At 34.1% G+C, this 27,032-nt stretch overlaps 3 protein-coding genes across 3 annotated transcripts; 2 read left to right on the forward strand and 1 right to left on the reverse strand.

The window, feature by feature from the left end:
• Window positions 1-1,260: 1,260 nt before the first annotated feature.
• Window positions 1,261-2,964, forward strand: LOC132033299 (allene oxide synthase 1, chloroplastic-like). The gene is given in 2 exon segments (XM_059423242.1): window positions 1,261-1,889; window positions 1,892-2,964. Coding segments are annotated over 2 exon segments (1,572 nt in total). The 5' UTR covers window positions 1,261-1,369; the 3' UTR covers window positions 2,944-2,964.
• A 7,255-nt stretch (window positions 2,965-10,219) lies between these two features.
• Window positions 10,220-12,297, forward strand: LOC132033300 (allene oxide synthase 1, chloroplastic-like). Its single transcript, XM_059423243.1, has one exon. The coding sequence runs from the start codon at window positions 10,474-10,476 to the stop codon at window positions 12,046-12,048; it is 1,575 nt and encodes a 524-aa protein (XP_059279226.1). The 5' UTR covers window positions 10,220-10,473; the 3' UTR covers window positions 12,049-12,297.
• Window positions 12,298-16,278: 3,981 nt separating this feature from the next.
• LOC132033301 (wall-associated receptor kinase-like 14) lies at window positions 16,279-22,878 on the reverse strand. The gene is made up of 3 exons (XM_059423244.1): window positions 21,954-22,878; window positions 17,896-17,973; window positions 16,279-17,741 (listed from the first exon to the last, which is right to left on the reverse strand). Exons 1-3 carry the CDS (start codon window positions 22,666-22,668, stop codon window positions 16,495-16,497), a joined length of 2,040 nt encoding a protein of 679 aa, XP_059279227.1. The 5' UTR covers window positions 22,669-22,878; the 3' UTR covers window positions 16,279-16,494.
• Window positions 22,879-27,032: the final 4,154 nt, after the last annotated feature.

Genomic DNA, 27,032 nt, shown 5'->3' on the forward strand with positions numbered 1-27,032 from the left:
TCCTTGATTTGACCCGTAACCAAAATTTAATATGAGGATTATTTTAAATTAAAGTCAAACGTAGTGAGTCAAGTTTGAACCTTTTTTTTTTTTGTTTCAAAAAATGTATTAATATGTAGAGTTCTTCAATTTCAGTGACTTTGACTCGGGGAAATAAAAAATAATCTAAGTTAATGGCACTTATTAGTCGGTAATTAATCCAAAACATTTGAACTAAGACTATTTGTTGATTATTTAATTTAATTTTCTTAATGTTTATGCAAGAATGATTGTCGCTAGCCTCCAATTAGGTAACTACGTTTCTCGGATCAATGTAACTATAGCAAAGTTACTAGCAAACTGAATATGAAAATAAATGAAAAGAGGGCAAAATATTCTTCAAATCAGTAAAGGTCTTTTTCTTTCGTTGAATAAAGATATGACTATTATAAAAGAACAATGTCATCAATTGGTCTAAGTTTTGAAAACCTAAAATAATATGTTCTTCCAAAGACTATTCCCTTGACCATAATCCTTGTGTTTAACGAGAACTGTTTCAGTTGGAAGTACACTTCCTGATTTATTTTAGTCTATCAAGATATATAAAAGTAATTACACCTAATGGCCCAAAAGCTAAAACAAGTATGGATTGATTTGAAAAAAGAAATGGTATGTAATTCCAATTAGACTACAATGAACTTTTTTCCCTTACCATGTTGGTCCTTGCTGTAATAATTTAAACGAACTTCTTCTCAACAACGAAGTTATTTATTTAGAAAATAGACCCAACGAGGAAGGGTTGGGATTTCAATGAATTGATATCTCACATGGATACTTGACTAGAAACTAGCAAAATTGCTCCAAATAAAAATGCAAAGATAGACAAAACTCACGTGTCAAAGTGGACGGAAAATGAAAACAAGCCAACCATCACAAATGCAAGCAGCAGAACTATTAGTAATTTACTGCTAGCGAGGAAACAGGAAGAATCTAAGACGATAGTGTGAAAAAAAAAATATAGTAGTGCTACTTAGATCCCCCAAAAAAACTGAATGAAACACTAGCAAAACTAAAAGCAAACAGAGAAACCAATGGGAAAGTGCGGTTTTTTTAATTCAGTAGTACTCCAAATAAATTCACAAAAATTGTGGCACGCCTTTGTTATGCGTATTATATTGTGTGCCTTCAAGCCCACCCCACAGCCATATTATATTATTACTTACTATCACATGATTGTGACCTCAAAAGCCATCACCATTTATTTATAGGGAAGAATACCCACAGAGATTTCTCATTCTCATTCTCTTGTTCAAAATTCCTCATAGACATATATTTGTTGAAGAAGAATAGTCAAAGTTCAATTCCTGATTTCTAGCAGAAGTGATTAGTAATGGCATCAACTTCTTTTGCTCTTCCTTCTCTAAAACTACAATTCCCCTCACATAAACCATCATCTTCTTATAGGAGCTCATCGTCTCATCGGGTCATTGTTCGATCCATTAAAGATTCAGTGTCTGAGAGGCCACCTTTCATTTCATCGCCACCCGTTAAACCAACAAAACTCCCGACCAGAAAAGTCCCTGGAGATTATGGACTACCATTGGTTGGTCCATGGAAAGACAGATTTGATTACTTTTACAATCAGGGCAAAAATGAGTTTTTCAAATCTCGAATTCAGAAACATCAATCTACTGTTTTTCGAACAAACATGCCACCTGGTCCTTTCATTTCCTTCAACCCAAACGTTGTTGTTTTGCTCGATGGTAAAAGTTTCCCCACCCTTTTTGATGTCTCTAAGGTTGACAAAAAAGATCTCTTCACCGGTACTTTCATGCCTTCCACTGAGCTCACAGGCGGTTACCGTGTTCTCTCCTATCTTGATCCTTCCGAACCAAATCACGCTAAATTGAAGAAATCATGTTTTACCTCCTTTCATCACGACGTAACGAAGTCATCCCCGAGTTCCACAATAGCTATTCCGAGCTATTTGAAACACTAGAGAATGAACTCGCCACGAAAGGGAAGGCTGGGCTTAATGCAGCAAATGACCAAGCCGCATTTAACTTCCTGGCTCGATCTTTATACGGAGTTAATCCCCTAGACACCAAACTCGGGTCTGATGGACCCAAGTTGATTGGCAAATGGGTGTTGTTTCAGCTTCATCCTTTGCTAATTCTTGGCCTACCAAAGGTTCTTGAAGACCTTGTCATGCATACTTTTAGGCTGCCCCCTGCTTTAGTTAAAAAAGACTACCAGAGATTGTACAACTTCTTCTATGATAACTCAACTTCCGTTCTTGATGAAGCAGAAAAATTCGGTATTTCACGTGAGGAGGCTTGTCATAATTTGCTATTCGCGACATGTTTTAATTCATTCGGAGGAATTAAAATCTTTTTCCCTAATATGTTGAAATGGATAGGCAGAGCTGGGGCCAAACTGCACAGCGAACTAGCTCAGGAGATACGCGAAGTCATTAAATCAAACAATGGAAAAGTCACAATGGCTGCCATGGAAAAAATGCCACTAATGAAATCAGTAGTCTATGAATCCCTACGTATTGAACCACCAGTAGCATCACAGTACGGCAGAGCAAAACGTGACATGATAATAGAGTCCCACGATGCGTCGTTTGAGATTAAAGAAGGTGAGCTACTTTATGGGTTTCAACCATTTGCAACTAAAGACCCGAAAATATTTGAACGATCGGAAGAGTTTGTTGCAGATAGGTTTATCGGTGAGGAAGGGGAGAAGCTATTGAAACATGTGTTATGGTCAAATGGATCTGAAACAGAGAACCCATCGGTTAATAACAAGCAGTGTGCAGGAAAAGATTTCGTGGTGTTGGTTTCAAGATTGTTGTTGGTGGAATTGTTCCTTCGATATGATTCGTTTGAGATTGAAGTTGGTGCATCCCCTTTAGGTGCTGCAATTACCTTAACATCTTTGAAAAGAGCCAGCTTTTGATCACCTAATTAGCAGTACTCCTAGTAAACTTGTCTAGTGTATTATAATTACGAGTGTATATACAGATAGGGAAACATGCTTAATATTATAACTATATATATAAGAAGAATCAATGAGTTTTGTATAACTTTCATCCTATGAAGCTTACATGTGGCTTTGGTTTTTTCCTTGTTCTCATTTTTGCCCTCAGTTATTTTGTAAGACAATCCACTGAGCCTTTTATAATTGGTGTTGCTATTGCTTTTCCACATATTCTCATTTTTATTATCATTTTTTTCTACTGATACCCCACTTGGGCCTTTGTAATTGGTCAATATTATAATGACTTTTTGTGAAATTTTTTTGTACCTTATTAAATTATTTTTTACTCCTTTATCTCAAAATATTTGTTACATTTCGCTTTTCAAGAGTCAAATTACATAAACTTTAACAAATATTTTAAGACTCTTTTCACTCTATTGATAGGAGAATTGCAATTTATAGTATTTTTCGTATATTTTTCGAATATCTAAATTTTAATTTTAAAATATTTTATTAATCTAACTCAATTTACCTTTGAAATTAGTCAAATTGCCTTAATATTTTGGGACGGAGAGAATATATTATTTGTCCTTATACGTTGTGGTAAAATTAGGGCAAATTTGGAGCCAAATTTTATTTTACAACTGAGGTGTTTATTAAGTATTACAATATCTTTTATCCTTAAAACGTCCAATATTTTGCTTCTTTAGTGAGCTCACTTATTATCCTAATATTATTTTCAATGCGGTTTTAAAATATTTTACTTTATTAATGTACTTTAATTATTATTTACTAATATTCTTGTAGGATCACTAGGTTAATTTGTGTAAAGATTCTAAATTAAGGCCATATTATTGCAAAGATAGATTTGAAGTTATTGGAATTTTTTTTGTTGTGTTAGATGATTCTAGAAGAAGAAAACACGAGTTTTAATTTGTTAATAGATGTGAAAATAAAATATATTATTAATTTCTTAAATGAGTTTAAGTTTAGTGCACAATGAGTTAGAAGCAGGGCGGAGCTAGGGTGTCGACGACAGTTTCAATTGAATCCGGTAATTTAGGTTCACAAACTTTATATTTGTCTATAGATTATTAATTTAATATCGAATAATCTAAAAAGTTAGAATTCAGAACTCATAAATTACAAATCCCGGCTCTGCATCTGAATTGAAATAATTTTATTAACAATGAAAGTTAAAATGTTAAGAGTAAAGCCCGGGCCTCACGAAACTAGTATATATATAGGGAGAGAGAGAGAAATGGGAGAAATTTTGGAGATTAAAGAACAGGCAGATTGCAGGTTCAACTTTGTTCTCTTTTTCTTTTGAAAATTTTCAAGTGTTAATGTACAAAACCACCCCGCATGTTTATTCTAATGACAGATGGTCTCATGCAGTTTGCAATATTACGGACACCTCATACTATTCGTTTTTCTGTTACTTGACTGTTTGCCAAAATCACGAGTATTGCCTATGTTTTGTTCGACTCGATGCGTCAATTGAATAGTTTCGGTGTAGAAGACTGGTAAATGAATGTGCTTCGAGAAACATTGTATTTCTTTTATCAATATATATATATATATAGACTATAGTCTATATATACTCGTTATGAAAGAAAAAAAAACTTTTCCAACTATTACTAGCATGAGTAGAGCTAAGGACCCAAGAAAATTCATCTGAAATAGTCGTATACAAATTTTGAATAGCAAAATAAAACCCTTCTACAAGTTAGATGTAAAATTTTAAGACGAGATAGATTCAAAGTAACGTTTTGCAAGAACTCTACTTGGAAGTTTGGGCATATCAAATTCTCAAAATAATGTTAGTAGAGGGGCAGTTGTGAGTTAATATGGCTTCTTCACATGGCCAATTCTTCTTATGAATTAGTGGCTCATAAAACATAATATTGTTTATTTGGTTTATTGGTTTATAGTTAGATTTGGTAATCTGAAAGATATAGTAATTCCAGCTCTGTCATAACAAGTTAAATTATACTAATAATTAGTAGTATAAAAATTACTTGTACAATCAGGCTATCAGCATATACAAGTGCAATATTACATATTTACATTATATATCCTCTGAAAGTGGAGCAGTCTCCTTTAATTTAGTTGGATTCTAATGTGCTAAATGTACTGTAATAACCAATTTTATTCCTGTTTTTAGCAAGATCAGACCAACTAACAATATGATATGGATGATCACGACTGTCTATCTATGTTAATGAGGCTTTATTTTGTTTGTGGTCTCCAAATGCTTAATAGTTACTAATAAACACTCCCTCCGTCCTATTTTTAACTATCGCTCTTGTTTTTTTCACACACATTAAGAAAATACTAAATACATGAAATAATTTACTAAGTTACTCCAATTAGTTTTTTTTTTTTGTTTTTTTTTTTTTTTTTTTTTAGCAGTGTTAAGAATTACTTCTTTACCATTAAGGTATAGTTGAAAACAATAGTCAACTATAATCTTGATTTCCTAAAGTGACAATTATTTTGAAACAATATTTTTGAGCGAAGGTGACTATCTACTTGTAACGGATGGATTATACCATTAAGCTTGCTTTTTTAAGTTATGTTTCAAACTGATATATACTCTTAACTAATTGCTGATTGAAGAGACTCGAAAACTTAAAGCTCTTTGTCTGTTTGTCCTACTTACGAATATAGAAAATTTGATGAATTAGTTTATATCAATCTGTTTCCCTTGCTATCAAACTATGGGCTATATTTTTGTCGCTATCAATCATCCGTGAGAAGACAGCAAAATTTGGTCCCCTTTCAATTGCATATTATAAATTGCGTGGGGGCTTGACGTTGAACTTCTACTAAACAAATCTTGAAATGAGAACAACTTTTGCAATTTTTTAAAATAAGGTGAAATTAAGGTCTTTATAATTTGGAACTAAGGTCCTTATAATTTGGAACTATGTTGTATACATAAGTAGATACTGTCATGTCAGCTTAGAACTTCAAATCCGTTGATATGATTAATTTTTTCTCAAATATATGTAGGGTTAAAAGCCATCCAAGAGTTACTTTTAACATTGTGTGATAATATCTGTTTCTGCATGATTTTACTCAAAAGACCTTAGTATTGCTATACCTTTTATGTAGCTTCCAAATATTTTCAACCACAAACGTGGGACTATTTTTACACACACAACAATTTTCCCTTCGAACTAAATTTATGCGGCCCATCACCACGATCCGCGAATTTCTCCCTTAAACTAATTGAGTTTTCCATAGCCCATTACCAAAATTCACGGGTCAAATTTCAAGATTCACTGCCCGTCACCCACATGACCAATAATTTATGGACACTGAACTCTAGAGCTAACTTCTTCTTGTACGTGTGCGTTCCAAGCTACCTTTGACATGGTAAAGGCAGTCTACCGAGCCCATGACATCTCCATACTCATTTCATTAAACTGTTATTGTGATATCAATTGTTGGGCAATGCCAACCCAAAGATATCTTAATATGGTATTTGCAATATCCATTTTCCTGGCGAGATAGATAAGATATCCAGACAAACCGGAGTTTTGATACCATCAGGAACAAGAAAAAGAAATTCCAATGAATCCAAAAAGGTGAAAAATTGAATCTATGTCCAACGGGTCAGTCCGATTTTTCCAAAAGGCCTTAAATGTATACGGTAAAAACTCATTTACATCGTTCACTCAAATTATATTCACTTATTATAATTAAGTGAAAAAAATTAGATGAGGACATACAAAAATTAATCATGATAAAATTGAAATGGAAATGCACATAATGCACTTATTGATTTTAATGAACATAGTAATGTAAAAACAAATTTTAAAGTATAATAATGGGTTACCACATTGCCCCAGCACCTTTATATGAAAACTAGGTAATTTGCCGCGTAAAAGTAATTAATAATGTAGTAAAAAAGAAAATCCTTTATAAATTTAATTCTAAAAATAAAATGAGTTACAATATATAGTAACATTTTCCCGTTAGTTCCATCACATTTTCATATAACCAATTCCAGGAAATATACTTTGAATGAAACAAACAGTGTCGTTCAAACTAAATCGATATGTATATATTTAATAACTTTACATATACAACCATTTGTTAACAAATATATTCTTGGTGAAAGTAGAAAATATATATATATATATATATATATATATATATGATAAAACTTTGTTGTCCATTATAGTTAGAAAAGTATTAAAGTCTTATTCCTTCAGTAAACTAATTAATATTTAAATCACCATAGAAGTTTCTATATCCACCATTAGAGATGGTGAGTCTGTTTGGTCGATTTTTTTGTTAAAATCAAAACCAAAATTTATGGCGGTTCTAAATTATCAAAATCAAATCAATCAAATATAATACATATTTATCGGTTTGGTTTCTGTCGGTTTTAACCCCTTTGCATAGTTTGCTAAAATCCAAGAAACATTACAAAATGGCTTTATTATAGTGTCAATATGCACTAAACATCAAACTCGGAAAATAATATTTCTTTTTCATTAGAACACAAAAAAAAAAAAAGACAGCAGCAAACTTTGAACCCACATAGAATGAGCCAATCACAAAAAATGAAAAACGGAAAAATACCTCAAGAGGGCTGACCCTTCGGACATGACTGATATATTATAACCTTTTCTATAGTGTCCTTGCCTTTCTGTTGTAGAGCCTGTTTGGATGGGTTTAAAAAAAGGAGTTTATAAGCTGAAATAGCTTATAACCCAAAAAAAAAAAAAACGGTTGGGCTACCTAACTTATTTTTTTAGCTAAAGCTTTTTTTTAGTTTATAAATTTCGCTTTTTTTTTTTAAAATTTAGTCAAATGGGCCAATTTATTTTTTGCGCTATTTTAAGACAAAATGACTTATAAATTTAGTACAAACACTCAAAAAAGCTAAAAATAGCTTATAAGCTAAGCCAAACGGGCTCGTAATACACAATTTAAGAAAAACAACTTTGAGGCCATGGAAAGAGGAGATCCACAAAAACTTTCATACGCAATGCTTGAAAAATCATAAATTAAGTATCACAAAAGGAAGGAAATTAGAAAAAAGAGAAAAGATAAAGAGATAACATGTCAGGGTCCATGGCCACTCTTTCCAAGAGGCAGTGAAGGATCTTCTAAAATATTTTTCTGAGAGAAGCGATTGCTAAATTAAGTAAGGCCGTTTATATTCAAAGTGGCAGAAAACGCAACAGCAAGCACTCCATGAGTACTCATAGTGGTTAAGGAGTCTTGTGTTAATTCTCTCTCTTTTCATGGCTTGCGTCAAAATTGTCAATCATTCTCATTGCTTAGCGTCTATTAATTTTGTACTTCTTCTGTATTTAAAAAAAAAAAAAAAAACGAATCAGAATAGTCAACTTTTACTGTTCTCAAACAATAGAATTGCTAGTATTAAATAGCAGAAGATATTTAAAAACGAGTAGAGAACCTTGAAGTATAAAAGTTTCACAGAAGGGCTTCCTTTGATAGAAGCAAGGAAATCAATTCTCTTGATTCTCTAGTGTGCTTGAATTGAAACAAAGAATAATTAGGAATCTGAATGAATTGGCTTTTGGGGTTTACACTTAATGACAGCATGAATACGAGTAGTCAAGAAGTCTTTTCTGAAAGGGTGTGTAATTAAGCGAGGAGTGACTTTGAAAATGCATGGATTAAGTTGTAACTGAAAGAATCTGTTCGGGTCTTTTAAATAAAGAATACTAACACGAAAATAAGTGGAAAATGCCCAAAAAGTGATAAAATAAAAAATAAAAATAACAATTCTGGTTGAGGAGACCGCCACGCCACTGGCACCATGTCCCTGCTTTATATATTTATATAGATTAGTAGGGAATTGCTCCTGAAAAGGAAAACTAAAAATTACAATTTTTTTGCAGGGATTAGATGAAAGGAGGACACGTAATACATGGTAGTATAGTAACGACGGTAGTGGGAAGGAAATGGTTGACCAGCACAGTCTTTGACTTCCGTCCAACAACATGTTGACTGGTCATTTCAATGCCGTCCTGATGGAAAACTAAAAATCAGGGCCAAAATTGGGGAAAAAATGTGTTACACTTTGGGTCTATTTTACCTTTGTTCCTTGACACTCATAACCAAAATTCAATCTGAGGATTCTTTTGAATTAGAGTCAAAAGTAGTGAGTTAAGTTTGAACTTTTTTCTCGTTCTAAAAATGCATTGATACGTAGAGTTCATCCATTTCGTGTTGAAGAGAGTGACATTGATTCGGGGAAATCAAAATAATCTAATTTAATGACTCTTATTAGTTGGTAATTAATCCAAAACACTTGAACTAAGACCATTCGTTGATTATTTAATTTAATTTAATTTTCTTAATGTTTATGCAAGAATGATTGTTGCCAGCGTCCAATTAGGTAACTACGGTTTCTCGGATAAATGTAAATATAGTAAAGTTACTAGCAAACAGAATATGAAAATAAATGAAAAAAGGGTAAAATGTTCTTCAAAACAGTAGAGGGTTTTTTCTTTCGTTGAATAAACATAATGACTAGTATAAAAGAACAATGTCATCAACTGGTCTAAGTTTTGAAAACCTAATATAAAATGTTCTTCCAAAGACTATTCCCTTGACCACAATCTTTGTGTTTAACGAGAACTACTTCAATTGGAAGTACACCGTGTTTTATTTTAGACTATCAAGATCAAAATTAAATACACCTAACGGCACAAAAGCTGAAACAAGTATAGATTGATAATTTGAAAAAAGAAACGGTATGTTACTCCAATTAAACTACAATGATTTTATAATATTTTTTACAATGTTGGCCCCTGGTGAAATCAATTTTTAAACGAACTAGCTTCTTCTCAATACCGAAGTTATTTATTTAGAAAATAGACACAACGAGGAAGGGTTGGGATTTCTTTGAATTAATATCGCACAGGGATGCTTGACTAGAAGCTAGCAAAATTGCCCCAAATAAAAATGCAAAGGGAGACAAAACTTACTGTCAATTCAAAGTGGATGGAAAATGAAAAACAAGCCAACCATCATAAATGCAAGCAGCAGAATATTAGTAATTTACTACTTGCGAGGAAACAAGAAGAATCTACGACGCTGGTGTGAAATAAAATAAAAAATCAGTAGTACACTTAGATCCCCCAAAAAAACTGAATGAAACACTAGGAAGACTAAAAGCAAACAGAGAAACCAATAGGAAAGTGCGTTTATTTTCAATACAGTTGTACACTTGTACTCCGAATAAATTCACAAAAATTATACCGCGCCTTTGTTATGCGCATTATATTTTGTGCCTATAAGCCCACCCCACAGCCATAATATACTACATTACCTACTATCACATGATTGTAACCTCAAAAGCCACTTATAGGGAAGAATACCCACAGAGATTTCTCATTCTCATTCAACTCCTTTGAAGTCTCCTTCTCTTGTTCAAAATTCCTCATAGACATATATTTGTTGAAGAAGAATAGTCAAAGTTCAATTCTTGATTTCTAGCAGAAGTGATTAGTAATGGCATCAACTTCTTTTGCTCTTCCTTCTCTAAAAGTACAATTCCCCTCACATAAACCATCATCTTCTTATACGAGCTCATCGTCTCATCGGGTCATTGTTCGATCCATTAAAGATTCAGTGTCTGAGAGGCCACCTTTCATTTCATCGCCACCCGTTAAACCAACAAAACTCCCGACCAGAAAAGTCCCTGGAGATTATGGACTACCATTGGTTGGTCCATGGAAAGACAGACTTGATTACTTTTACAATCAGGGCAAAAATGAGTTTTTCAAATCTCGAATTCAGAAAAATCAATCTACTGTTTTTCGAACCAACATGCCACCGGGTCCTTTCATTTCCTTCAATCCAAACGTTGTTGTTTTGCTCGATGGTAAAAGTTTCCCCACCCTTTTTGATGTCTCTAAGGTTGACAAAAAAGATCTCTTCACCGGTACTTTTATGCCTTCAACTGAGCTCACAGGCGGTTATCGTGTTCTCTCCTATCTTGATCCTTCCGAACCAAACCACGCTAAACTGAAGAAACTCATGTTTTATCTCCTTTCATCACGACGTAACGAAGTCATCCCCGAGTTCCACAATAGCTATTCCGAGCTATTTGAAACACTAGAGAATGAACTCGCCACGAAAGGGAAGGCTGGGCTTAATGCAGCAAATGACCAAGCCGCATTTAACTTCCTGGCTCGATCTTTATACGGAGTTAATCCGCTAGACACCGAACTCGGGTCTGATGGACCCAAGTTGATTGGCAAATGGGTGTTTTTCCAACTTCATCCTTTGCTAATTCTTGGCCTACCAAAGGTTCTTGAAGACCTTGTCATGCATACTTTTAGGCTGCCCCCTGCTTTAGTGAAAAAAGACTACCAGAGATTGTACAACTTCTTCTATGATAACTCAACTTCCGTTCTTGATGAAGCGGAAAAAATTGGTATTTCACGAGAGGAGGCTTGTCACAATTTGCTATTCGCGACATGTTTTAATTCATTTGGAGGAATCAAAATCTTTTTTCCCAATATGTTGAAGTGGATAGGCAGAGCTGGGGCCAAACTGCACTGCGAACTGGCTCAGGAGATACGTTCAGTTATTAAATCAAACAATGGAAAAATCACAATGGCTGCCATGGAAAAAATGCCGCTAATGAAATCTGTAGTCTATGAGTCCCTACGCATTGAACCGCCAGTAGCATCACAATACGGCAGAGCAAAACGTGACATGGTAATTGAGTCCCATGATGCATCATTTGAGATCAAAGAAGGTGAGCTTCTTTATGGGTTTCAACCATTTGCAACTAAAGACCCCAAAATATTTGACCGATCGGAAGAGTTTGTTGCCGATAGGTTTGTTGGTGAGGAAGGGGAAAAGCTACTGAAACATGTGTTATGGTCAAATGGATCTGAAACAGAGAATCCATCGGTAAATAACAAGCAGTGTGCTGGAAAAGATTTTGTGGTGTTGGTTTCAAGATTGTTGTTGGTTGAATTGTTCATTCGATATGATTCCTTTGAGATTGAAGTTGGTGCATCTCCTTTAGGTGCTGCAATTACCTTAACATCTTTGAAAAGAGCAAGCTTTTGATCAACTAATTAGTATATTTGTGTAAGTGTATTATATTTCATTGTTATTAAGAGTTTAAAAGAACAATGCTGGTAACTGGGGATGGAGCCGGTGATGGAAGAAATATAATGTTGTTAGCAATAATACAATTTGAGTTGAGTGGTAGTTGGGGGAGGCTTTTTACATTTAATGTCATCTACTACAGATGTGTATAGTTTAGTAGTATAATATTTTTTGTTGGAGATTATATAATCATTTTACTCTTTTCTATGATCAATCTCTATGCTGTTCTCAATAAATACATTATTTATTTCGTGACCTCACATGTTATTCTTATGTACTCCCTCCAATTCATAATACGTGTTAACTCAGCATTTTTATTTTGATTCAAAATAAGTGTTCACTTATATAATTAAGAAGGAATTGATTATTCTCTTTCAAATTTACCTCTATTTAAGTGAGTTCGTATGTAATTAAGAAACTATACTAATTAGGTTGTATTTATTAAGAATTAGTTTAATCAAAATATCTATTTTTGTCTAGAGCGTTAGCATTTTCCTAAGAGGTGTGCAAGATGCTAAATAGATATTTATTTCGAACAGGAGGGAATATAATATCGAACAACTTATATTTACATGTAAGTATAGGCGGATCCAAATTTTATTTTTATGGGTTTAAGATTTCTATTTCAACCACAATACCCATCACCTGGTTTGAACCAACTATAAAGAAGGGATATGCAGTGTAACTTGTTCTTCCACTATCATGTCGAGCGTAATTGGATTATCAGAAGCGAGAAAGGAAATTTATGTTCACATGTCTCAAGGTGTTGATATTAAATTAGTTATTTTAATTTTATCACCTATAACTTAAACTGATAAATACATAACACTTGATTATGGTAAAAATGAAAAAATTTGCATGAAAATACTTAGCTTGTGTTCGTTAATTTGGTATAACCACTAAATACGAGTAAGTTTTTATTTGCATCTCATATGATAAAGGAATAAACTTTGAGTCGGTGAGATTTGTCGAACACCATACAAGAAGACCAAATGTCCATCAAAATTTTGCACACTTAGAACTGAACAACATAAAATGGCCTCAACGTCGAGTAACCATGAATTGAAATGTTCTAACTTAGACGTCATGATAAAAATGGACGTTCAATTCAACTCAATCTCAAAAATTAACTTATGAAATGAAATTTGTCCAAGATGATATAAGAAGACTAGATTCGCATCTCACAATCGGCTGAATGTCGACGCGCCTTTTCACTTATTTTGATTAAGACAAAAAAGCTATCTCTTAAGTGGAGCCTAGTTTAACATGTATATTTGAAACTGCATTAATGGAATCATCTCGCATGTCGTATTTGCCAAAAAAATCTAGAGATTGGCCCACATAAAAAGTGAATGGCGTTTGATGGTTCACCGGAAAAAGTGTTGCTTTTGGTAGATCGCGGCGGATCCAATATGAAGTTGACCTTTTCCAAACACCAGAATTCTGAATTTAATATAAGAGGTCCCCTTTTTTAATAACCAAAAAGTTTCCCTCAAACCATACAATTAAAATCCTTGCTTATTACTAGTACTAAACTTTTTTTCGTTCACTGATCCCTTTAGACATTATACGAAACGTGACGCTCCTCACGGAGAGTTAATCAGGTAGGATTGACATGCTTCTAAGCTGGCAAGTTTTCGAAAATGAGGTCACATGATACCTTAAGCGAATCCCACATCGGAATGAGAGAGGAAAATGAAATTTTTTCATAAGACATGTCTCAAATTCACGTGATATCTTACTTTTGGGGCTCTTCGAGGCGTAACTTTGAAGACAAATCTATATGTGCCCTAAGCTCAAAGCGACCAATATGTGCCATGGACTTGGATTGTCAAACATAATTTCGCACTTTCTTCCCAGCAGAATGCAACACCAAACAAGCATGAAATGAAGATGTATATGTGGGCTCGTACATCTCAATGCTTCAATGGCCCCAGGAATATCACAAGTGCAAGCCCAACTATATTTTCTTTCACGAATTTTACGAGAATAAAAGTGTTAGTACTGTGTAAAATCGAAAGTTGTTTCAACCACAAAGTTTTGGCCATTGCTATAATTTTGAAAATTTTGATAAGTCGCTTTCCTTACCTTATAAATTAAAAATATATTTTCGGCGTTCGATATTGTTTGAGAAAACTTGCAAATTAGTGTAACTCTAACAATTAAGACACATAAAATTCTTCCAGAATAGAAGTAAGATTTGTTCCCCAAATAAAATAGAGTTCGTTAATCCCATATATGCACGTACGAGAAAAGAATAAGAAACGCTGATACACTATATAGGCAAACATTCAAAGTTTAAATGTTTTACATTTATGGACATCCTCTAATTTGTTGCAAATTTAACCATCCGTGGAACTTTAAAATTCCTGAGATTATGGGTGTGTTCGGTATGAAGGAAAATGTTTTCCTGGAAAATATTTTTCTAGAAAATAAGTGAATTTCCACTTATTTTCTCATGTTCGTTTGAGTAGTGAAAAATAAGTGAATTTCTTACTTATTTTCTCATGTTCGTTTAGTTGATAGAAAACGTTCTTCGGAAAATACTCATCCAAGCCTCACCAACTCCAACCCAACCCCATACCCCCAACCCCCAACCCCACGCACACCCCACTCCCACCTCACCCCCCTCCAAAAAAAAATTCTTTTAATTTTTGTTTTTGTTTTTTGAACCCCCACCCCAACCGTCACCAACTCCAACCCAACCCCATACCCTCACCCCCACCCCTACCCCACTCCCACTCACCCACCCCTATGCCCCCACCCCCCTCCATTTTTTTTTTTTGTTTTCTGCACCCCACCCCCAACCACTCCCGTAACCCATACACCACCTCCTCCCCCCGCACCCTACCCCGCTACCTACGCACCCTCCCCCATAACATTTTTTTTGAAGTTTTTAATTTTTTTTCAAAATTTTCTACACGACCACATCCCCATCACCCTCCTCCCCCCCTTGCGCGAACCTATACACACACTTTTCCCCCCCCCCCCCCCAACCACAGCATTTTTTTTTTGAAGTTTTTATTGTCTTTTGCGGGTTTCTACACCCCCAGACATCCCCTACCCCAAAAAAAATCTTTTCACCACATACCCTCACCCCCACTCCCCCAAAATACCCCATCACCCCTTCCAAAGTTTTAATTTTTAACCACGCAAACATTCAATTTTTATAATTGTCAACTTTTTTTCAATTTTTTTTGGAGTTGGGGGCGGGGGGGGGGGTTGCAAAAAACCAAAACAAATGTCAAAACTTTTTTTTTTTCAAAAAAAAATATTTTTTTTTGGGGGTTGGAATTATCGCAAAAAACAAAAACAATGTCAAAACTTTTTTTTTTTCAAAAATATTAATTTTTTTTTTGCCGGGGGGGGTAGGGGTGAGGGGTCGGGTGCGTGGGGGGAGGGGTAGGGTGCGAGGCGTGTGGGTGCAAAAAAAAAAAAGTCAAAAATTTTTTTTCAAAAAAAATATTTTTTTTGCCCAGGGTGGAGGGGTAGGGTGCGGGGTTTGGGGGGGGTGGTGTAAAAAACCAAAAAAAAAAAACGTCAAAACTTTTTTTTCAAAAATATTTTTTTTTTGGGGGGGGGGGGGGGGGCGTAGGGGTGAGGGGGTAGGGTGCGGGGTGGGGTGGGGTGCCAAAAAAAAAAAAGTCAAAACTTTTTTTTTTCAAAAAAAAAATTATTTTTTTGCGGGGGGCGGGGGGCTAGGGTGCGGGGTTTGGGTGGAGGGGTGTAAAAAACCAAAAATAATGTCAAAACTTTTTTTTCAAAAAAAATTATTTTTAGGCGGGGGGGGGGGGGGTTTGGTAGGTGAGGGGGGGTGGGGGGTGGGGTTTGGTGGTTGGGATTGGGTTGAGTGGTGGTAGGATGGTTGGTGCCTGGTGGAATGAACTTGTGAACTTGTTTTCCCTACTTTTATTAGGGAAGTCATTTTTCTCAATTTTGAGGAAAATGTTTTCTAAAAGAAAATATTTTCCAAAATTTTTGAACAAACGAACATGAGAAAATTGGAAAACATTTTCTGAAAAATGTTTTCCTCCATACGAACACACCCTATGAGAATGACTATTTTCCGAAAAATATGACCAAACAATGGCCAGTGAATGTTATTTCAATACTTCTAAAGATTCATTTGTCAAAGCAAAGTATAGGCGCACGTTAAATTTCCTAAAAGTATCATCCAAGAACAGATACTAGTAATAAATTAAAGAACATGACTATTCAATATATAAGTATCAACAGAAGAAAAATACAGAAAAAAAAAAAAAAAAAAAAAAAACTGTAGAACTACCAACCAAGTTTGGCATATGTAGTATTCTGGCTACTAAATTTTTGCTAGTATACGACATTTTCGACACGCTACATGTTCCTGTAAGTAAATTACAAAGAAGAAATTAGTCCTTTACAAAATTACTTGACTATATGATTAAGCAAACTACTACAAGATGGAGAGCTTTGCTCACTATTCCATGGATCTTGTACTGAAACAGGGGAAAAATCCTTCATTTTTTCCATCGAAAAAATGGATTTTATATCCATTTCTTGCTTCTTAATGGAAAGATTCAATGGTTTTTCACTCACACCTGAAGTTGATGAAATAGAAGATCCCTCTGATGAACCCGTGATGTTATCTTCCGAATTTGCCCATTTACTTAGTCTAAGTTGTTCCAATTCAATCGCCACTTCCATCATCGATGGCCTCATATCGCGATGAAACGCTAAACACCTGAATGCCAACTCAGCTACTTTGTGCACAGACGAAATCGTCCAAGCATCCATATGTGGCTCGATAGATGGATCGATAATTTCATCTAAGTTACCCTTTCCTATTCTGTCAATTGCAAGTGCAGCCAAGTTTATTTCGTCTTGGGGACGAGCAAAGTCCACTGCTTTTAGCCCCGTTATGATCTCAGCAAGAACCACGCCAAAGCTGTAAACGTCGCTCTTATCAGACAATTGGAAGTTCTGATGATACTGAGGATCAAGATATCCGGGAGTTCCTTGTGGTGCAGTAGAAATGTGGGATGATTCAACCATACCGAGCCTTGAAAGTCCAAAATCCGCGACTTTTGACTTGTAATTGTAATCCAAGAGTATGTTACTAGACTTGACATCTCTGTGATATATTGGAGGGTGCATTGCATTATGCAGATAAGCTATAGCTTGTGCAGTTTCTGCAGCAATCGTGAGGCGAACGGGCCAGGGAAGCCCGTTCCCCTTTTCTCCTTGTAAATGTTGTGACAAAGTTCCATTAGGCATGAACTCATAAACAAGAATCTGTTCACCATTTTCGATCGAGCAGCCCAAGAGGCGAACTAGATTCGGATGATTGACAGAGGAAAGGAGATTGATCTCATTGATGAATTGTTCAATGCTGTCAGTATCTCTATGCCTGATTCTTTTAATTGCTACCCAATTGTCATTTTGAAGCTTTCCGGAATAAACCGTTCCATAAGCGCCAATTCCCAGTCTCTGTTTCTCAGAGAAGAAATCGGTTGCTTTTTCCATTTCTTTGTATAGATAGACCGGGATTGTGATCCCTGTAGTCTCATATAACTCGCGGTTTCTTCTGGTTCTGTTTTGGAAACTCAATCTTCGTCGAATAAAGCAGCACATTAAGCCTACAGTAACCATTAATGAAGCACCTGCTACAATACCTGCAGAAATTGTATTTTTCACTTTATACTGGGTTGTATCGCAAAATTAAAATAAGAAGAAAAAAAGGAAACAATTTCACTTTGACTAGTACTAGAAGCTGAGACTCTACACTGCGCTGTTAGTGTATATAATTTAAATCCAACTGAGAATTACCTCCAACAAGTACGCCAACTCTTGTGGTTCCTCCACATTTGCCTGAAAGGTACTTTGAAGGGTTGCATTTTGTATAATCTGCATTCACAAGAACCCTGGAATTAGTTATGGACACATCCTTGTCAAGTGTTATGGTGGACCAGAGGTCTCGGGTCCTCGTGGAGAGTGCTTCCCTTTTTAATGGGCGCACATGGAGTTAGGGGTGACAAATGGGCTATTTGGGCTAAAGTTGGGCGGGTCAAGATGGACTGAACCTATAGATGAGCCAAAGCCCAACCCTGCCCAAAGCTTATTTAAAATAAATTTCCAGTCAAGATGGAAATGGTCAAAGGACTATAACCCAACCCGCCCAACTTAACCCACCTTTTCAACATTTTGAGAAACTAAAAATATCGATATTCTTTGATTGCAAATATTCTCTTGCTCATGCTTTTCTAAATAAACGGTGTTTTGAAAATTAATTTTAAATACTTTTTGGATATAAAAACTCAAACGTATGCTTTTGCTCAAAATAATAAAGATATTCACTGTAAATATTTCCTCATAAGTTATTTCAATACATAAATTATATTCGAAATAATTTCAAAAAGTAAATCAAAAGAAAATTAAATGTTAATTAATGTAATGAATAGTGATTTTGTCAGAATCCTCTCTTTTACCCCTTTGCCTTATGTATATATTTTTATGGTTGTCTTGTACATAACTAGGAGTGACAAACGTGTGTCGAATATAGGTGGGTCGAAAATACGTTAAAGAAAAAAGGAAAGCATAGACCCTCAAGAAAAAAATTAAAAATAAAAAAATTACCAAAAGAAAAAATTTAAAATAAGAAAATAAATAAAAAATAAAATAAAAACATTTTTTTCTAAAATAATTAAAAATAAACATTTTAAAAAATAAAAATAAATACAAAAATAAATTTAAATAATAATTAAAAAATAAGTTAACCATGTATTGTATCTTTTATACTTATGAATGGATGACAATTGATGGGTCAGTTTGGGCTCATTTAATGGGCTAGTTTGAGTTGATAATTTGTGATTGGTCAACTTGGACTAGCCCAAATCAGCCCATCTTCACAATCACTCTAGCCTAAACTCATTAAAGCTTGGGCGGGTCACATGGGTTTGGGCAAGTTTTGCCACCCCTACATGGAGTGAATGCAAACTAGTCGAGGCTCTAATACAGATACCTAATATCAGTGGGAACCAAAAAACAAAGAAACGACAAACTCGTATATTCCTTTTCACCTTATTTAGTGTAATAAATTTTTTGATGGCAAACTTACAGATATAACTACCTTATATGAGGCTCTTACTATACGTAGCTACCATTTGCCAAATTACAATTCGTAGCTAAGGTATTTGGCTCATATGTATTTGAGCAAGCCAAATACACTCATCTGAGCCAAATACATATGACGAAAAATACACTCAAATACAGAGAGAAGAAGCTAGGAAAAATATGTAAGAAAAATAATGTTGTCAGCTGGATTCGATCCTAGGTGGGAAGGGGCAGAGCCACGCTCAATAGCCACTTCATCCACTCCAACTTGATGATTCATATGACGAAATACACTTAAGTACACTCAAAATATAAGGAGAAGAAGCTAGGAAAAATATATAGTAAAAGTAATGTTGTTGGTTGGGTTCGAACACGTTACACCACTCTAACTTGATATATTTTGATATAGCTATGAATGGTAATTTACAAAATTATTGTAGCTACTAAATATAAATAAATTAAAAGATAGTTATTATCAATAATTACCTCTTAGAAGAAGTTACGCCAAGTAAAAATTCCTTTTATTTTTTATAGACGGCCTGATATTTCACATCCAGAATGGGAAACAATCATGGTACTAAACTTCCTTGTGCTCTTCACTTCAACTGAGAAAAGGAAATTCATTGTTTCCCTTTTCAAATTAGTTGAAAAAGACTTCTGGTTTCTTCTTGAGCATTATTTAAATGGAAGAATTATTACGTGGAGGTGTCCAATTATATTGTTGAACTACCACTATCTTCACGTAATATGATAGTGACTTAGTTTCCATTGCTCACCCAAAACCAAATGGAGTTGGATAGAATATGAAGAAACCCAAGGAGAAAAGCCTCTTCCTTGACCAAATGATAAAACAAATTTTGGCAAGACATCTTGATGGAATAACATGAATGGACACTATACCAACCAAAGAATCTAGGATTTGAAATTTGTGGATTTCTACAACCACCTCAAGTTAATATACAATGATAATTTGTTCACACTCAATTATTTAGTGAATTTTTTTATATATTTACAGGTCTGGGCAAAGCTATTGGGTCCCACGAACATATTGATTGTGCTCTAGATGGCCGAAGTGCACATATTACCCGACTACAGGATCACCATTTGAGTCATACTTGCGGTGCATAAAAATTTTCAAGTCTAACCACTTTAGAATAACTTAGAGATGTAGTGTCTGACATTAGAATTGACAACGCATAACTTCAGACAAAGTATTGAAGTTTCATATAATTGAGTTAAGTTATTTTTACGTGAACTCCCTACTAAAGTTGAACCATTTTTGCCACTGGATTTAACTCTCTACGTCCCTTTCAACTCTAACTGCAGACACGTATGCAAAAACAAATTAAAATACATTCCTAAAGCTAAACGATTATAAATGATTCTAAAAGATGGACTCTGGATTTTATATTTGCCTTCAATTTTGGCATTGATTAGTGACAATGAAAGGCAACAACCATCACCATTCCTGGGTCCTACCTAGATAGTCACGAGTTGCTCCACTGATGAAGCAAACAAATACGTGATTGTCTTCTTAATGTTGCCATTATTACTTTAGTAGGCGTTTGGCCATGAAAACCAAATATTTTTTATTTTATTTGGAATTTTGGAGTTGGAATTAAAGATGGAGTTGTGTTTGGTTACAGTTTTTGCAAAGAATATTTGGTTGTTTGAATGTATTGAAAGTGAAAAAGTAAAGAAAAAAAAGTGAAAACAAGGTTTTAGTTGTTTGAAGTTGTATTTAGAATTTTCAGTAAACGCTGATTTTCAAATAAAATGAAATAATTTGCCGGAAAAAAGTAAAAAATTCTCATGGCCAAACGGGCCCTAAGAGTCATAATTTGTTTCTTTTTTGCTTCTTGATTTCAGATCATATAAAACTTGTCCCCGTACTCAGTATGAACATGAGAAAAAAAAAATCATCATCTGTTATATTTATTTCTTAATAGCAAAAACTATTGACTTTACCAGTTCCTTAACATGCACTCCATGACCCGGATTGGAGAAAACTGATCTTTGTAAAAAGAATTAAAGATTTAATTAAAGCTCAATTCCAACAAGAGTTATACAGTCAACTGTGGGGAACTTTTCTTTTTAGCCGCCCCAACATGTCATCTTTTAATCTTTGTACTTGGACCCATATTTTCTCGTCTATTATGATGTTCTTCAATTCTCTCTCCAAATTTGGTCAAAACTCCCTCATCAACTTTAATTTCATTAGTTAAAACTCCCAATTAATAACCAAATTAAGTAACTTGGAGAAAGTTGAATATATAAAACATCACATTTTTGCATATGCAACCTAAATATCTAATTTTGAAAAGTCAAATTTATGTACTTTATATTATTTCTTTGTTAAAGGTAAAACATGTTAGTTTACTTTGAAAGTTGCTGAAGAAATACCTAACTAATTAAAAGTAAACTTATAGAGGAAATCTTTAGAGTGCAGTTGATTGAATACCTGAATTTTTATTTTGTTGGTAAGAGTTATTCTAAAGAGTTATGGATTCAGAATATATTATTTATTAAAAAAATTAGTATTTATATATATTCATCTTCAATGCCAGAAATACCGATTTCAGATGAACCCAATACTCATGTTCAATGCCCTTCACCGTTGAAAGTTTAAGTTTTTAGATGAAATTATCACATGCTTAACATGTTATCAAAAAACATATATATTGAGTTCAAATTTCATGGCTACTCATACCAATAAGATTTTCACATGCTTAGCATATAATTAAGTAATTAAAATTGTGTTCTCTCTAACGTACCTTTTCGGCAACCTGAGCCATCTAAGAAACCATCTCCAATGAACCCTTCAAAACACTGGCATCGATATCCCTTTTTCCCATCAACAGGCGACTTTATTTTAGTACAATTTGCATTTGAAGAACACCGACAATTTCCACGAACCCACCATCCCAATTGAACCATTTGAACATCCAAAGAAACTGCCGAACTATTCAACGCTGACTCAACAGATATTGCAGAAAAAAAAGAACTACACCCTGTTCTAGACAAATTCTTGAAATCAATAAAATTGTTGTCACTGTTTGGTTCAGAATAACAACTCATGTTTTCTTTCCCACAATCAAGAAGCTCAAAATGTGTTTGGATCATTGTAGAAGGAATCAAACAGCTTGATTGAGAAAAACTGCAGTTCTGAAAGAGTATTCCGTTACGTGAAGTAGGTGCGTAATTATGGGTAAAAAGATTGTGAATTGCTGAAACTGGACGTCTACATTGTGCTACAAGATTGATTAAAATGGTATCTGAAGTTACTGATTGAACTGGGAATTTGTTAAGGACAATTTTTCCATTTGAGGTACAGTTTAGTTTGATTGGGCAGCCATGGGAGAAACCAAAAGGAAATGGAAGAATTTTTTTGTCACATGAATGGGTACAATTTGATCCAAGAACTATGTTTGATGAAAGAAAGAAAATGGATAAACACAGAATTGTTCTAAAATGGAGAGGTAAATTCATTTTTTGGGCACATGTGAACAACGGAGGAGGAGAAATAAGAAGATGAAAGAATAGTTTGAAAATTGATAAGAAGTGAATGAAAGGAGAAGGCGAAGAAATAAAATAACGAGAGTACACGAATAAAAATTGTCGTGAAGTAGTAAGTACTCAATTTTTAATCAAATGTCTCCTATGCGAACTCCAAACATGAAATCGTCTTTATTAGAGAATAATTTACCTCTCAATATGAAATTTCTCTACTGAATTTTAATTTAATCGAGTTTCAATGTAGCTACCGGACATAGAAAATCAAAAAAACAGTAATGAGAACACACATGATGAGTTTACTTATTAAGGAGGGACTACTTTTTAGCTTTAATTTTTTGATGGGAAATATTTCTTGATTACTATTTTTTCTTTGTGAAAGACAAGACATGTAGGGTAGCATAATTGATATGTCTAACGAACACTTATTTAGTCATTGACCTGACTTTTCTGCAAGTTGGAAACCTAACAGCACGACAATTTATTAGTCATTATAAATGTTCTAATTTTTTTAATAACGTTACAAGAATATGTACGTATCAAGGATTTATTTGTCATTGACCCACCACCGAAGTTTACCATGCATTAATTAAAATTTCAAGTCTCTTTGATTTCACTATTTGGACATCGGGTCCCTTGGACATCTTTAAATATGAGTTTCCTTTACACTGAATATTGTAAAAGAAGTCTTATACTAATTTGCTATCACATAATCTAAGAGATGATTACATATAACTGTTCATAATTACTGGGTTATAGTAACCTGAAACATAAGAAAAATTGCATGCTACAATAAGTAAATATACAGTGATGATGTATTTTTTTTTTTTACAATGTTAGTGTATATAAAATAAACTCTAAATATAACTACTTAGTTAATAATGTGAAAATAGTAGCATCTTATTATGACCAATTTTCCCGGTTTTCCTCCCTTTAATTAATGACCGGATATATATAATGTTGACTTCAGAAGTATGAAATGCATATGAAAATTACCGTCTAGCCATCAGAAAATTGTTACTACTATGGAATATCTATAGAAAATGCATAGTTAATTTTTAATATTTTATCTCAGAAATAAAGTAGCCTTTGAAATTTAACTAGAAGGATGATTTTCAATGGTAGATTTCTGACATAGCTTTAGGTAGCCATGTGAAAGGTTGAAAAATGATCCAGAGAGAGTTTAATTTCTCTACTATTTACGCTTTAAGTCTTAATTACACGTAAGGATAACCCCAGCTATAGCTTCTAACTATGTCCTAGTAATTTTTTAATTAAGAAAATTAAAAGGAGACCATTTAAGTCAAGCTGCAGATCCTGATTTTGAGTTCAACAAATGGAAGTCTTTAAGGTGGGTGTAAAGTGTGGGTCCTTATCTTCCTTTTGTGTACCAAATTTTCTAGTAAAGGTTAGAACTTGGACCATATATCAAACACATCAAAAACATACGTAGGAAACGGAAACTTTTTTCATTTTTCGATTGAATGCTGACAAACTTGCAATGCCACACACGGCAATCCATCCTATTTCGTCCATCATAGTGTCCACAATCAAATGAAAAATCTATCTTTTGGTCTTCGAATCAGTTCGCTTGCACATTGATCATTCTATCGAGATATTGAGTACATGTTACTCTCCACTAACATATATATTACTTATTTTGCACATCAAAATGAGAGAAAACTATATAATTTTTTTTTCTCTACTGAAATTTGAATACGGGTCTTTCATAGTTTTCATCCAATTAACTACACAACTTTGTTTTTTCGTTACTTGCATGTTCGTACGTGCCTAGTGGCATGACAACACCCGTACTATTAAAATTGTTAGTTAGTAGAGATGTTCTCTCATGTGCCATTCTTTCCAATGATACTATAATTATTTACTAAAAGCGTTAGTAATGTATGAATGATCAGTCTAAGAATTTTAGCCAAATTAAACGGTAACCGAAGCACTTTGGATGCAAGTTTCAATTGGAGCCTCCCGTATTCTAGTTCATAAGAAAGCTAGATTTGCCTCAAGCTTTTGTCTCCTTTTCACATTAGCTTACGTTATTTCAAGAGTTTGCTGAACTTCTTGTGGATCAATATTCACTTCTTTTTATACCATTAAGTCACATCATTGAATGCTGAAAAAATAATGTTCATGCAAGCGCGCACTACAAAAAAGTAGTAGGTACTTTTAGAGAAATATTCAAAACTTAGTAAATTAAAATTTTAGATCTGTTTTTGATTAATTGCAACATAGAAAGTAGGAATAGAAGTTTTCCTTAATCGTTGGTTAAAGTGAAAATCACAAAAAAAAAAAATATATATATATATATATATAAAGAGATGTTGAAAATTAAATACTTGATAAAACAATCTTAGAAACGCCAACTTACTCCAATCTTTTTGAACACCCCCAAAACAATAGAAAATTTATACCTACCTATAGAATATTTCTCCCAAACAACAAACAAGAAAATTTAAAAGAATCTATTCAAAGAATATTAAGTTGTACCTCCAAGGGGTTTAATTAATTAACTGTTGTTAGCATTAAATCCCCAGTGCATGATTATCTATTCGATCGCCTCTGACTATGTTTTAATCATTATGGTTAATTAAATGGAAGAGTTGGATTAACAAGTTAAATGATAGAAGCCTTGTTTATGCGACATACACTTCTTCATACAAATTACTAACAACATTAAGATTAAGGAGAAATTATGACGTTGACTATAACAAATTAACAATGTTCTATAATTAATAATTACTCCCATAATTACTAAATAGTGTACTTTAAATCTAATTAATCTTAACAAACCCTTACATTTTCATAACAATTGCGTGGGAGGCACGTCTTGAGAGCCATCGACCAATTAATACAAAAGATCCCACAAACTAAGGAGACAAATATCTCAACAAATTAATAACAAATGTAATCTCATTGATTTCTTTTTGTTCTTTCATTGGCGTTTGCTTTATGTTGGACTTTTCTTCGGGGTAATCATGGAAACAATGATGTGGTTGAGCATACTTTTTATAGATTTCTAACCTTTACTTTAGTAAATAATGTCAACCACTGATTAAAAAAAAAAAAAAAAAAAAAAAGGAAAAGAAAAAAATGACCAATATATTTGTTAAACTCTTGTTCTGACAACGTAAAAGAGTTTTTATATTAACTTATCTAAAAACTATTGAAATTCATACCAGAATAATGTGGAATCACTGTACACTAATCATCCTTTCATTAGAAGAAGAAAGAGATTGGTTCACTGTTGACTGAGTAGTCAAAGTAATGGTCACACCAAATGTGTACACTAACATTACATATAACCGACTAACCGATTCCTAATTATTAACTATCTAACTAGTTCTCACATATCATAGAAGTTGACACTTAGGTCCACTAAGTATTTACATGGACACTATCTATGTTTCATTACTCCCCCTCAAGCTTGTGGATCCAAACATATTTAGCACCCCAAGCTTGCCAACCAAGTGTTCATGTTGCACTCTAGGCAGTCCCTTGGTCAGGATATCAGCCAGTTGATTCCTTGAGTTCACATGTATTGTTTTGATTAATCCTGTTTGTATCTTTTCTCGTATGAAATGACAGTCGATTTCGATATGCTTGGTCCTCTCGTGAAAAACAGGATTTGCTGCTATTTGGAGTGCAGCTTTCTTTTACCGTCATCGTATACCACTCATCGGTTCACATACTTTACGACCCAATTCCCGAACGCGTCGCGATCCATACCACTTCCCGACATCGCATTGGCCAGCTTCGTATTCGAGGCCGATGATCTTGACACTACATTCTGCTTCTTTGACTTCCATGAAACAAGTGTATTCCCATGTTTAACTATGAAGCCTGACACTGATCTTCTTGTGTTTGGGCAAGAAGCCTAGTCTGCATCACAAAAAACAATTAATTCATTTGATTCTTCATTGCTCAATAAAATCCCTGTTATATCCGGCATTTTTGCGTATTTGGGAAAATTTGGAAATAAACTTGGGTTGTAAGGATAAGGTCATGTTTGGATTTTTCTTAATATATGTATGCCGGTTATGGAAGTATGGATGCGGAGATGTTGAGGAAGGCTAAGGACAAAATTGAGATTTTGAAAATTTGTTCCATGAATTTCATATGTTAGCCAAGTGTTGGGCTAGGAAAATGAAAAGTGTTGGGCTAGAAAAAAAAAAAAAAAACAAACTTGGCCCAACCGGCCAAGTTAAATGAAAAGAGGGCCAAGCCCAAGTCATGAACCAATTCATGAATTGATCATGTGATTAATTATAAAAAGGGATAAGTCTTCAAGAATCTTCAAGAAAAACAAAGAAAGAACAAGAAAAAAA

The sequence above is a fragment of the Lycium ferocissimum genome, chromosome 10 (genome assembly GCF_029784015.1).
Source record: "Lycium ferocissimum isolate CSIRO_LF1 chromosome 10, AGI_CSIRO_Lferr_CH_V1, whole genome shotgun sequence".
Lineage (NCBI taxonomy): Eukaryota > Viridiplantae > Streptophyta > Magnoliopsida > Solanales > Solanaceae > Lycium > Lycium ferocissimum.